This window comes from Euprymna scolopes, chromosome 7 (assembly GCF_053919585.1).
Source record: "Euprymna scolopes isolate OS-2025 chromosome 7, ASM5391958v1, whole genome shotgun sequence".
NCBI classification, from domain to species: Eukaryota; Metazoa; Mollusca; class Cephalopoda; order Sepiida; family Sepiolidae; genus Euprymna; species Euprymna scolopes.
Genome location: NC_136488.1, coordinates 160,777,390 through 160,791,556, shown reverse-complemented (window position 1 = coordinate 160,791,556; position 14,167 = coordinate 160,777,390). Strand labels below are relative to the sequence as shown.

The 14,167-nt window shown below is 30.3% G+C and overlaps 1 protein-coding gene across 2 annotated transcripts in view; it reads left to right on the top strand.

The window, feature by feature from the left end:
- Positions 1 to 515: 515 nt before the first annotated feature.
- The window catches only part of LOC145280216 (uncharacterized), a 147,548-nt gene continuing 133,896 nt past the window's right edge, over positions 516 to 14,167 (top strand). The window contains exon 1 of one of the 2 annotated variants that reach the window (XM_080131998.1): positions 516 to 538. Coding sequence is in view for 1 of the 2 variants with exons in the window: in XM_080131994.1 (XP_079988120.1) it covers positions 3,110 to 3,116 (7 nt within the window). In the remaining variant the exon portion in view is untranslated. Of the gene's footprint in view, positions 539 to 3,092; positions 3,117 to 14,167 lie in introns of those variants that run through there. The other variant, XM_080131994.1, reaches the window with a different exon arrangement.

Genomic DNA, 14,167 nt, shown 5'->3' with positions numbered 1-14,167 from the left:
ATTTCTTGCGTTCATGAAAAAAATGAAATATAATAAACTTTATTTTTTGCATTTCTTGGAATATTTTTTTTTAGTTTTAACAATACAACATGGCTATGTCCAAGAATTCCGTACGCAAAGTTAAGACGCCGGAAGTGGAATTGGTTTACCTAAATATGGAATGGAAGTCACTAAATATGAAGCGAAAACGAAACCAGCGTTGGCAGTATTTTAGGTCCACCTCCACAATTTTCTTTAAAATGACGACCACGGAGGTTTTCGATTATGCTGAATACGAAAATCGCATTGAAATTTTGCAGAGACTAATAGTTATCAAGTTATAGAAAAACTGTACTATGCACTATATTCTTTGACGGCCATGTTTTTACGTTAGGTGGCAGTGTTGTTTGTAGGGAAGTAGATTTGTTTATGGCGCGCACGCGCGTAAAAAACATAGCCGCCAAAGAATACAACGCATGATACAGTTTTTTTATATCTCGATACTCGTCTCTGCAAAAATTTCAATGCGATTTTCGTATTCAGCATAGTTGAAAACCCAGTAAGTTGTCATTTTAAAGAAAATTGTAAAGGTAGACCTAATGTAAAAAAATACCACGATTTTTTTGTTTTGTTTTAACACTTGTAACAAAAAAAAAAAAAAAAAAAAAAAAAAAAAACTAATAAGCATTTTTATTATTTACATTTTTTATCGATGGTGTCTTTTGAAATAATATATTTATGTCTTTCACAAATTTTATTAGAGAATTTTGTCATAAATAATGTGTGTTATATAAAAACAACAACACTTATTTTACACGTTTGTATTAAAAAATAGTGTCTTAAAATGAATAAATGGAATTTGTCATAAATAATGTATGAAAGTTTTTTTTTTTATCAACAATTCTTGTGTTATCAAAAAAACTTATTTTAAATATTTGTATAAAAAAAGTTGGGGTTCGTATTACTGTACACATAGATTAAAAAAAAGTTGTCGAAAAACAAAACAAATATATAACAAATAAATGTTACCAAAGGCAAGATAAGTTACTTTTCTACCTAACTGGATAATTTTCTACTGTTTTTATTTAATGTAACATGTTTATTAAGCTCGAAAAACATACAGTGTTTACCAATGTATTGGAAAATTTAAAATGGCGCTCGACTCTCTCTTTGACACGGTAAGTTGGAGAAAAGGAGTTTTTAAAAAATACGCAAAATACTGTTAAAAACACACTGAATATATGTCAGCCTATGTCACGGTAACATATATGTAGCGAGTTTCTAACAGTATTGTGTCTAGTTTTTTATTTTTAATTCCTTTTCCCAAACTTATCGTGTCAAAGAGAGAGTCGGGCACTATTTTAAATTTTCCAATACATTGGTAAACACTGTATGTTTTTCGAGCTGAATAAACATGTTACATTAAATAAAAACACTAGAAAATTATCTAGTTAGATAAAAAAAAAAAAAAAAAGTTACTTATCTTGCCTTTGGTAACATTTATTTGTTATATTTTTGTTTTTTGACAACTTTTTCGAATCTATGTGTACAGTACAAACCCAAAGTTGGAATTTGTACAGTTTAATCAAGACATTAAATAAAATTGAAAATATCGAAAAAAAAAAAAAAAAAGGTTATATTTTACGTATCCGTTTTGGACTGAAGATCTCCGGAAAAAAATCTCACTTAATTTGATCGAGTAATTTTTTTGTTTTTATTAGAGCGGAAAAACACGTTTTTATGACAGCGCGTTGAAGATGGTCATTTTTTATTTTTTGGGGTACGCCACGGGGAGATAACTCAGTTTAAAGACCGGACACTCCCACCCATCTTTAATACTAACTTGTCTTCCTAAAAATCGAACCTTTTGCTAGGTATCATAAAATTTGTTTTTTCGCTAGAAGAAGAAGAAGAAGAAGAAGAAGAAACTACTTGATGAAATTAAGTGATATTTTTTTTCGGGAAACTTCATTCCATAACGGATACGTAACATATAACTTTTATTTTTTCGATATTTTCATTTTTTTTTAATGTCTTGATTAAACTGTACAAGTACCAAAAAGTGTCTTAAAATGAATATATGGAAGCGATGCAAATATTTTAAATATTTAGAAAGTTATTTATAGAAATGTAAAATAATGAAAGTTTAAATTACTTTTTTGAAATAAAATATTTCGATATGAATGTTTTAAACATTAAAAAAAAATAATTATAAAAATTTAAAAAAAAAAAAGTTTTTTTTTTATTGTTTGACGATAAAACAAGAAGTGGTTCCATATGGTTTCGTTTTTCGTTTCACGTTTACTGACTTCCATTCCATATTTAGGTAAACCTAATCGACTTCCGGCGTCTTAACGTTGCGTACTGAATTAATGGACATAGCTAAATTTTTTATTTTCTTACATTCTTTTAGTTTTTTCTTTGTTTTAACACTTGTGTCATCACGAAACAGACAAAAAAAAATAATATTTTTTAATTATATATATATATATTAATTAAAAATATATATATATAAAATTAATTTATATATATATATATATATATATATATATATATATATATATATATATATATATATTTATATATAAAATTAAGTCTTTTATTGTTATGCAATATTGCCCTCGTGGAGACTTAAACAAACAAGGGCATTTCCCTTCTTACAAATAATATTGGTCAGAATCGAAAATACTTATGATTGTGTATACAATCTTAAATTATAACGCGCATAATTTATCTCCCATAGTAGAAACAAAATTAATTAACCGCCCTAAAATGCTAGCATGATCAGGAAATGGGGATCATTTTACGTTAAATTTTTATACGAAACTAATACTCTACTCTAAATTGATAAATAATTATTTTTTTTATTTTTATCTTTATTTTTTTTTTTTTGCCAAGTTTTTTTTTTTTCCAACCAACTGTCAGTGTGTTCACTCGTAATCACATGAACCATCATCTTTTGTTTTTTTCTTTTTTTCTGTTGGGAGGAGGGTAGCTACACAACAGCAACAACAACAGCAACAACAACAGAAACAGTTGTTAACACTGCTAAATAAACAACACGATTATGAATGACCGACTGTTGTCAAACGTCGACGTAACGCTTCCGCTAGGTACACAGTCACTTTAAATGCAAGGTCGTACTTTTTTCTTTTTTTTTTTTTTTTTTTTTATCTCTTACTATAAAGACGAAATGCCTGGTATTTTTCTTCCTTTCTAGAAAAGTAAAAAAGCAGACAAAAAAAAAAGGCATATATTTTGAATTGGAAGTTTTCCGATGTAATTATCCGCAGTGGTCGTGTTTCGCTGTCTCCACTTGATGGCAAGCACTTGTCTAATGGTTACGTCATCGTCGTCGGCAGTAACAGCGGCAGACAATGTCGTTGTTTTTACGGTCCTCGTTTGGGAAGCTCTCTCTTCCCACTCGCGCTCACTCAGTTTTTATTTTCACGTCAGCAGCGAACAATCTATTCATAGCAACAAAGAAAAGTAATAAATAAATGCCATTGTTTCAATTTACACAATCGAAAGAAAGAAATGTTACAACTATTATTTACATAATTTCTACGCGTGCTCTTTCCTGTGTACACTTCACGAACTATTTATTTACGACTGTGTACGCTCTCCGTCCAAAATGATGGAAAAAATGATACTTTTTTAGTTTTAGTTTAATCAAGACATTAAAAAATAAAAATATTGAAAAAAATATTATATTGTATGTACCCATTATGGTATTAAGTTCTCATTTTAAAAAAATTCACTTAATTTGATAAAGTAAGTTGAGTTTTTTTTTTTTGCTATTTATTTTATTTTTACAGAGAAAAATCAAATTTTAATTAAATTTATCGTATCCTGCCATCTTGCCTATCTGGCGAATGAGGAGGGGGTGTCAAGGGAAATAACTCCAATCACGGCTTAAAGTTTATCAAAATTTGACGAGATTATTTTGAAACATGGGTAGAAAAAATACCTAAATAAATATTTTAGTTTTTTTTTCATTTATTTTACAGTTTCTCTGTCCTTTTTTAACCCCTTTTTTATTTTGTCAATTGTTAATCCTTTTTCGTTTAAAGGCACCCCCTCCGGTCTGCGAAATAGGCAAGATGGCCGATCTCATTAAAATTTGTTTTCCTTTGTAAAAAAATAAATAAATAAATAAATAAATAAAAAAATAACTTGATAAAATTAAGTGAAAATTTTTTTTATAAGAACTTAATTCCATAATAGGTACGTACAATATATGTGTATATGGAATATATATATATATATATATATATATATATATATATATATATATATATATATTTCCATTTTTTTCATTTTTAAAAGTCTTCATTAAATTAAACAAGTGCAGAAAAAAATGTGCTTTACTAGGGTTAACATTATATATATATATATATCCGGTTTGTTGGCTGTCATGGCTCTTATAGGCTGCGACGTTGTTTGGCTGTGGAAATAATTATATATAATCTCTCACATTCTGAATATTTTGTATTTAGAGTAAACATTAAAATCTAACCAAATTACTTAAGATTCATTAACAAATAAAACACTAAAAATAATAAATATAAAGTAAGAAACCATATATCTTATCCATTCAGAATTTTTGTCCGGTTTAAAAATAGTCCAAATTTAACAATTCTCGCCATAATTTAGAACAAATATACAAAAATAGGGCCCATATAAATTTCTTCAACACAGATGGTGGACATGTTAAAAACACGAGGGGGTGGTACTGGTACACTGCCCGATGTAGTTTTAACAGAATGAAAATGTGTCAAGATACGTACAAATTTTTTTTTTTTTTTTTTTAAACATATCTGATGAGATGTAACTACGAGAAATTTTAAATAATATAAAATTTTAAAATGTCTGCTTTATGTCGAAAAAATTATAATATCCGAAAAAATACAAATATGAAGTTATCCCTTCGTATTGTTTTTGGTTTTTGCCAGTATATATATATATATATATATATATATATATATATATATATATATATATATATATATATATATATATATATATATTCCGATGAAATTGGTACTCTACCCCATCTCTTGGGGTGAAAGTCCAATGGAAACAACAATGTAAATTTATTATGGGCTCAATAAAAAATTAAAAAATTATATATATATATATATATATATATATATATATATATATATATGTGTGTGTGTGTGTGTGTGAAATTGACTGTCTGTCTGTCTGTGTACATTTCCCTACCAAACTACTCTATCTATTTTCGACCTACAGACTCGAGATTTGATATAAGGAATATTGAGATTTGGGAAAATCTTTCTAATCCGTTTTCGGCCAGAAATTTGGCTGTCAATGGGTTAAAGTTCAACGATTTGACCTTTGCAAACTCTACCAAACTCCTTCGCCAATTTTGGGTCTAAACACTTGAAATTTTAGATGTAGGTTACTTGGACATGGATCTAACTTTATAATTTGATTTGAGCTCAAAACAATGAATGTTAAGAGGTCAAAATTGCGGTCAAAGTTAAGAAAAATTTGAACTCTGCAGTCCCTACCAAATTACTCAGCCAATTTTTGGTCTAAACATTTGAAATTTTACATAAAGTGTATTCAGATATAGGGTAAGCTTTTTAATCGGTTTTTGACCGAAAATTTGGCTGCCAAGAGGTCAAAGTTCAAAAGATTTGACCTTTGCGGTCTCTAGCAAACTATTCAGCCAATTTTGGGTTTAAACATTTGAAATTTTACATAAAGAGTATTTAGACATGCAGCAAGCTTTTTCATCAGTTTTTGGGCGAAAATTTTGCTGCCAAGAGGTCAAAGTTGAAAGAGTTGACCTTTACCAAACTCTCTGTCAATTTTGGGTCAAAACACTTGAAATTTTAAATGTAGGTTACCTGGACATGAGTCAAAGATTTTAATATATATATATATGCATATATATATATATATATATATATATATATATATATATATGCATATAATGTTATGAACAGTACATAGGGATGAACTGCTAGTATATATATATATATATATATATATATATATATATATATATAAATATATATATAGGGTGGAACAATAAATTTGTCGCCCTAAATAAAACAACACTACAGCTTTATTTTAAAACTTTTATTAAAAAAATCAATTCAGATAACTTGAATATGTTGTAGAGCTGACATCTATTCAATGTAGTTGCCTCAATCTCAATTACCGCCTCAGTACGGGTCGGGTCCTGGATATGACCTTAAACAATATCCAGTGGTGAGGCCCCAGCTTGCGGGCTTTGGGGAGTGTGAGCCCACCCTTTAATTGCTATTGCCCCCAGGTCCACTCTGACCCGGAGTGGTAGTACCTGTTAGGGTCCCAACTATGGGTTAAATAGAAACCGACTTGAAAACAACAAATATATTCTATTAAAAAGTTTTTCTTTAAAATCTTTGGATTCGGCATTAAATAACCTGGAAAAGGGTTGATATGCCGTTAAACAAAAACAACCAACCAACCAACCAACTTTGGTGTTGTTGGAGGTCATGTTGGTGATGTTCTCGACATATGACCAAACAAAATAGTCTAGCGGGTTCAGGTCGAGGGAGGAGGAAGTTACAAAGTTGTAGCACTCTATTTGAAGCGAAGCCTGGGTCTCTATTGACTTGTGGCCCGTCGCCGAGTCCCGCTGCCATACACAGAGTCTGCCAGCAGGCACCTGATTGCACCAGGGGATCACCACACTCTTCAGTACATCCACGTAAAATGTGAGATGGCATGATGCAGTCTTCACTTAAAACTACCCGAAAGACCATAACTTTGTTTTCATCACCCATGGCACGTCCCTCAAGGTAAAAACCGGTACGAAACAGGGTTGTGTTATGGCACCTGTGCTCTTTGCCATCTTCTTTTCAATCATGCTCGAGCATGCTTTTAAAGATTAAACGCAAGGTGTCCATTTTGAGTTTAGGATTACCGGGGGTCTTTTTAATCATCAAAGATTCAAAGCTAAAACACTAACAAGAAGCAAAATGGTTCGTGATTTTCTTTTTGCAGACGATGCCACTTCATTTGAAGAAGCAAAGAATTAGTTGACAAGTTTTCCAATGCTGCAAAAGCGTTTGGTTTGACGATTAGTATTAATATATATATATATATATATATATATATGAACCCTTTTTCGGGGTTAACAGCCAACTAGCACCATGTGTGTTTGTGTGTATGTATGTGTGTGTTGGGGTGGAGAGGGCTCCCGCAAGCCGTGGTGAAGGCAACCTTTCTAGGAGAAGCAAATCTCTGATTTAAATAAACCATAAAACGGGAGACCATTACCTGCATTAAGCTGGTCTGCAGTTTAGCTTGTTACTGGCTATCTTGCTCTTGCTTGTTGATGGTTGATCTCGTTCATTGAACATTGTATCACTTTCAAACATTATAGAAGGCTCCTATCACCCTTGATAGATGATCTTCAACAAAAAAAGAAAACCGGTTTTCATCAAACAGAAATGGAGCATGTCTTCTAGTGCGACAATTTTATCGTTCCAGCCTATATATATAATATATATATATATATATATATATATATATATATATATATATAGGGTGTCAGAATGCGATGAAAACAAATCAAATTTAAAAATAAGAAGGCTATTCCAATACCATGAAACTGCTGGTGCGCCTTTGGAATATGTATGCATAGTTTTTAAACATACATACATATTCCAAAGACACACCAGCATTTTATTATATATATATATATAAAGTAGTAGCGTTTGTGTGTCTACGTGTGCGTGTGTCTGTGTGTACAACTCTCCTACAGCCCACATCATGGGACCAATCATAACTAAACCTGGCATGATGATGGTCCTACACATAGGAATGGTGCACACCATTTTCCAAGGTAAATACCATTGATCAAGGTCATAGCCTGTGTATATATACTCTCCTACAGTCCACACCACAGGACCGATCATTACCAAACTTGACATGATGATAGTCTCCAACCTAGGGATGGTACACACCATTTTAAGGTTAAAGTGAAAGGTTAAGGTCATATTAACCTACCTAGGGATGTTGCACACCAAGATGGGATTCACCGCCATTCCAGGGCTGCCACCAATTTGTTTCAATTTTTACGTGTAACAATATAAGTGTCAGCTTTGATATAATCGATTTGCTTTAAAGTTCATAGTTGGATTTTAGTCACTTCAGGAGTTAATTAAAAAAACTTTAAACACCTTAAGAAATAGTTGCTCTTAGAACATCCAATTAAGGGTGATGTTGTAAGAGCATATATATATGTGTGTGTGTATATATATATATATGTATATATATGTGTGTATATATATATGTATATATATATGTATATATATACGTATATATATATATGTATGTATATATATATATGTATATATATACATATATATATATATGTATATATATATGTATATATATATGTCTATATGTATACGTATATATATATGTATATATATATATATATACGTATATATGTATACATGTGTATATATATATATATATATGTATACACGTGTATATATATGTACACACGTGTATATATACACATATATATATATATACACATATATATACACATATATATATACATACATATACACACATATACATACATACATACATACACACACATATATATATGGTGTGTGTGTATGTATATACATTCATATATGTGTGTATAGATGCATGTATGTATGTATAAATGTACATGTATATATGTATGCATATATATGTCTGTATATATATGGGTGTGTGTATGTGTGTGCATATATATATATATATCCATACACATACACACACCTATATATATACAGACATATATATGTATACATATATACATGTATGCATATATATGTCTATATATATAGGTGTGTGTATGTGTATGCATATATATATGTCTGTATATATAGGTGTGTGTGTAGGTGTATGCATATATATATATATATATATATATATATATATATATATATGAATTGTGTGTATTTAGGCAGCATTTTTTTCATTTAAACAAACACAAACACAATAAAATACTTCCACTTAATTATACACTGTTTTTACTTTTTCAATTTTTCCAAGTAAATTTTCGGTGTTTAAATTTAAAAAAAATATTTTATTTTGCATATATATCATGAACATTTTTGATTCGTCATTAGATCATCATAAGGTGAAAACAGATGGATAAAAATATTGTAGAAAAGGAGAGAATTTCAAAAGATTGCTGAGAAACGAGCACATGAAGTCAGTGAAAACACAATAGCGCCTTTGGTATTGCCAAGAACAACGCTTATGATTAATATAAATTTTTTATAAATATTATGCTATAACGAAAGAATAAAATGAAAGATATATGGGCATGTATGTTTATAAAAATGGAAATAAATGAAACATTTGAATGAATAGAAGGATCACCAGTTAGCAAGTGCAAACTAAAACACAGAGTTTTATAAATTAAAAATTATAGAAAAGCGAAATTTTTATGATAAAACATTTTTTTTTATATTAAAATTCTATAAGTATATAAAGGTTGTTTTCAATCATGAAAATGTTCATTTATACAAATGCGCGTTTAATAAAGAAAGCTGAGTAGTCACAAGTCAAAATGTTCATAGTGTGAATAATATGTTTATTTAAGTTATGTGCATGTGTGAGTATTTGGTAATGTGTCACTGTGCATGTGTGTTGGTTTACCTTGTTCTTATAGTGCGTGTATAGATGTGAGTAGCAATTCGTTTCTGTTAGCCTGACTCTCACTAGTGTGTAAGAAAGTGTGCGCAACACAAAGAAGGCTTGTATGTGAGTCATTGAAGATTTCTTTGTGATGTATTTCTCTCCACCCAGCCAAAGGTATGGGAGGGCGGTCATTGAGCGTAAGTTCTTGGAGTCTTGTTCAAGATACCCAGGAGGGAGGGATCCAACTAAAGAATCCGGGTTATTTATTTTCTCGTTTTTAAATGAGTTCCTACGTTCACATCGGTTGATTATTTTGATATAGATGTGTTACTTTTAAGGGTTTGAAACGATTTTCATTGGTTGAAAATACTTCCAGTTAACACCTTCCTGTGAAAACTAACTTGCTTTTAAGAAATAAAGAGGAAAATGAATTTCAAACGAAGTAGAGAAAGAAAGAGGATAGCAATTAGAACTATTTGCTTTTTAGCGTTCAAACTACTACCACATTCAGCATTTGTACTTTCAGATGAGACTTTTAAAAGAATACAAACTTAATGGAAGTAAGAGTGATGTAATAAAATTAGAAAAAGCTTGACAAAAAACGTAATGAAAAACAAAGCAATGAAATACTTATTTGTGCAGTTCTGTTATACAACCGCTTTTTTAGTTTCATTTTGAAGACTGCAGAACAAAGATGGACAATGCAATTTCAAAACTATAAATGTTCAAAGTCATACATTTTAACAACTTTCATTTATTTCAGATTTTTTGGTGTAAAAAAGAAATTTTGAAAAATTTCCATTTTGTGTTATTAAAATTTTCTTTATTTTATTTTAATTCAATAAATCTTCCAATAGCATTTCAGAATTTTTGTGTCAAAAAAAAAAAAATTTTCTGAAAAAATAACTTCTATTTTGTGTTATTAGAATTTTTTTAAAAAATATTTTCTCAAAACAAAACAAAAAAGTTACACGCATTCCATTAATGACATTTTGAAGAGCGCAGAACAAAGGGAAATAATACAATTTCAAAATTATTTATAAATGTTAAAAGTCATACACCTTGACAACGTTCGTTCATTTAAGAATTTTGGTGTAAAAAACACTTCTATTTTGTATTATTAGAAATTTTTTAATTAATTTTAATTCAATGTTCAGATAATTAATGTTTTATTTTGTGCTATTGTATTATTGTTGGCATTGTTTCATATATTTAATTCTCCACAGTCTGAAATTGTATTGTTTACCCCTGACCTATGTTCTTCGAAATGAAGCCAAAAAGTTATTCCATAACAATAATGTACAAGTGCCGTTATTTCATATTAATATTGAAATAGAATTGTGTATCGCTCTTTTATGATATTTTTTTTTTGTGTGTTAAGGATAGACTTGAAGTAATAACAAGTAAGTAGACAAGTACAGGGTTTTGAACTTGAATAGTTTCTTTATTTTTTATATCTTTCTGTAATTTCAACACGAATCTGACTAAGACATTGGGAATTTAAAGACAAAAATGCAAAATTCAAACGATCTTTATTTATGAAAAATAATGTCTTTTAATTGTTGCCCATTTTCAGCTTCGCATATTTGTGCTCTTTCCAAAACATTATTCATGACAGACTGCAGAATTTCTGGGTTGCGATTTAACTCCCATATTTTGTTCTGCGAACTGGCAGACCTCGAAATGTCAAATCCTAAACCCCGCAAGAATTGAAAAAAAATATCAGGAATAAAAAGGGAGTTAAATCGCAATCCAGAGAGTCTGCAATCTGGGATGAATAATGTTTTGGAAAAAGCACAAATATGAGAAGCTGAAAATGGGCAACATTTAAAAGAAATTATTTTTCATAAAGAAAGATGAATAAAAATTGTTCGAATTTGGCAGTTTTTTTTAATTTCTCAATGTTTTAGTCAGATTGTGTTAAAATTACAGAAAATATCATCAAAAACAAAGAATTCATTTAAGTTCAAAACACTTCAGTGACTTTTTGGACACCCTGTATTTAACTTCCTTTCCATCACAGAAAAGCATCGCATAAGCCCAGTGCACAAGATATAGTGCATTCTGACACCAGTAGGGGCACCTCAAGCAATTGGCCATAAATTAATTTCTTCTCAGAAGAGCGATGGTAAAGCCTGAGAAGGTAAACCTCCTAGGACTACCCAGAACAAATAGCTTAGATTGATATAACAGAGTAAGAAGAAATCACAACAGCCCACCCTCTATCGGCCTGATTGTGAGGACATAGCCTCAACTTGTATCAATATATCTGAATAAAAATTCAATGATACAACATGCAGTAATAGACAGAACACAAAGTAATAGTAACAAAGAAACTTTATTAACTGAAGAGCGGTTAACAAAGGGAAACAATCTAGTTGCCAATTTAGCGGTTTTACTGCTAAATCTGGAGATTTTGTTTGGAATCTAGCATTTTTTTTTCTGTAAAATCTGGAGATTTCATTTACTACCCACACACACACAATTTCAGATTTCAGTTAAACTATTTTCCATATTCATTTACTTTTTACTCATCATACGAAACTATTTCTTAAGCTATATTCCATATATGATATAGACACAACAGTAGCAGTAGATGTTTATTTAAAAAAAAAAAAAAAAGTTGATATTTTTAAATGCCCGGGATCCATCGACTCCATAAACCAATATTTCCCAACCTTTCAAATATAATGACTCATTTTAGAACAAGCAATGAGGAAGCGTCTCCAATTCTTGAAATATCTTATATACTCATTCATTTTTTGTACAAGAAACTGCCATTTATTGCGATTATTGAATTATAAATTATTTTTTCGTGAAATAATCGTACATTCTGTAAATTCATTATTAATTTCAGATTTATTCATTAAAAATTCCAAAACTGATACGAAAATTAATAAATTGCAAATCAAAGCAAAATTATTCAAACACACACATTTCCAGCGTTATATGAACTGACCTTAATGAGACGGCTGGTAGTGCAGTTTTTTAGCTAGCAATTCTATCCTGGGCTCCATTGTTAATATGACACACCTTAAGTCATCCATATTTAATTGATTTCGATATTTATTTTTAAAGAATAAGAAGGTGGAAGAATGCTGCTTCATATAAGTTGTTGGGAATGGCAATAAATTCCGTTTGTCGATTTCTGATATTACGGGGGGGGGGGGATTTTATGGAACTTTATGCCCAAAATTCTTGTAGTTGCATTTTATCAGTATGTTTTGCACCCTGTTTTATATAATATTCACATTTGGCTCAAAATCAATTGGTGGCCCCCATGACATAAGTGTTGTGTACCCATATGGGGCCACGACCCATAGGTTGGGAATCACTGCCATAAGCCCTCATCTACCATGACTTCATAAATATTTTGTTAAACTGTACATTTCTTAATTAGTGAGACACACCAACTCATTCATGAATTACGTCTATTGTTTATTTGTTTTTTAACATATAAATTAAATTCAACTAACATTTAAGTGACAAATAATAATTCAGATAACATTAAAATCAAAAATGTTTATAGAAATCAGCATTTATTATGTATATTCGTAATAACTCTATTATTATATAAAAGGAACTTTGCCTGTGTGTTAGAGAGAGAGAGAGAGAAAGAAAGAGAGAGAGAGAGAGAGAGAGAGAGAGAGTTCCCTATAGACTCCTAAACGGCTGATCCATTTTTTTTTTTTTTTCAAATTTCACACAAATGTATTTTATGTATCTAATAGTGTTATTAGATAGGTTTTGCATTGGAATGCCTTTGATAAGTATCGATAATCGATATTTGAAAAAAGTCCAATGAAAGAAGGAACAGGCGATTTTGACAAAAGTTAACACCTTATACAAACTAACATCACCAGTACATTTGAGAAGTTTTATTACCGCACAAGCAGAAAGGCCCGGCATATAAAATCAATAGTAGGGTCTTTGATATGACAGGGGTGGGAGTGTTCGAAATGAATGTTTCTGTTTAGAGCACAATTAAACCATAATACTTGACGTTTTATATTTAATTCAAGACATTATATATAAAAATAATTTTTTTAAATCAACAGTAGATTCTCTACAGTGCAATGAAGACTGCAATGCATTGTGGACTAAGTCACTGCAAGGAAGCATATGAATCTTCTTCCCGGTGCACCATGGTGGGTCTTCAACTAGAGCAGGCAATTAATCGATTTGATTCAAAAAATGATCGATTTCATTCGATTTTGAAAACAATAAAAGATATGGGTGTGTGAAACATTCGTTGAGTTTTTATATAGGTATAAAAAATTAAAATCTACCTTTTTTTTTAGATTTTTTATTTCACTTGCCTGCGGTATATTGCTAGTTATGTGCAGTTCTAGGAGGTTCACTCTCCCAGGCTTTACCTTCTCGCTTTTAGAAGGGTTTAGTTTATTGATAATTACCTGAGACGCCCTTATTGAGGAATACCGACGGGGTTGCCCAGACATTCTTTGCATGCCAAAGGGCTCCTCCTCCAATTTCACTTTCTCACTTTTGTGTC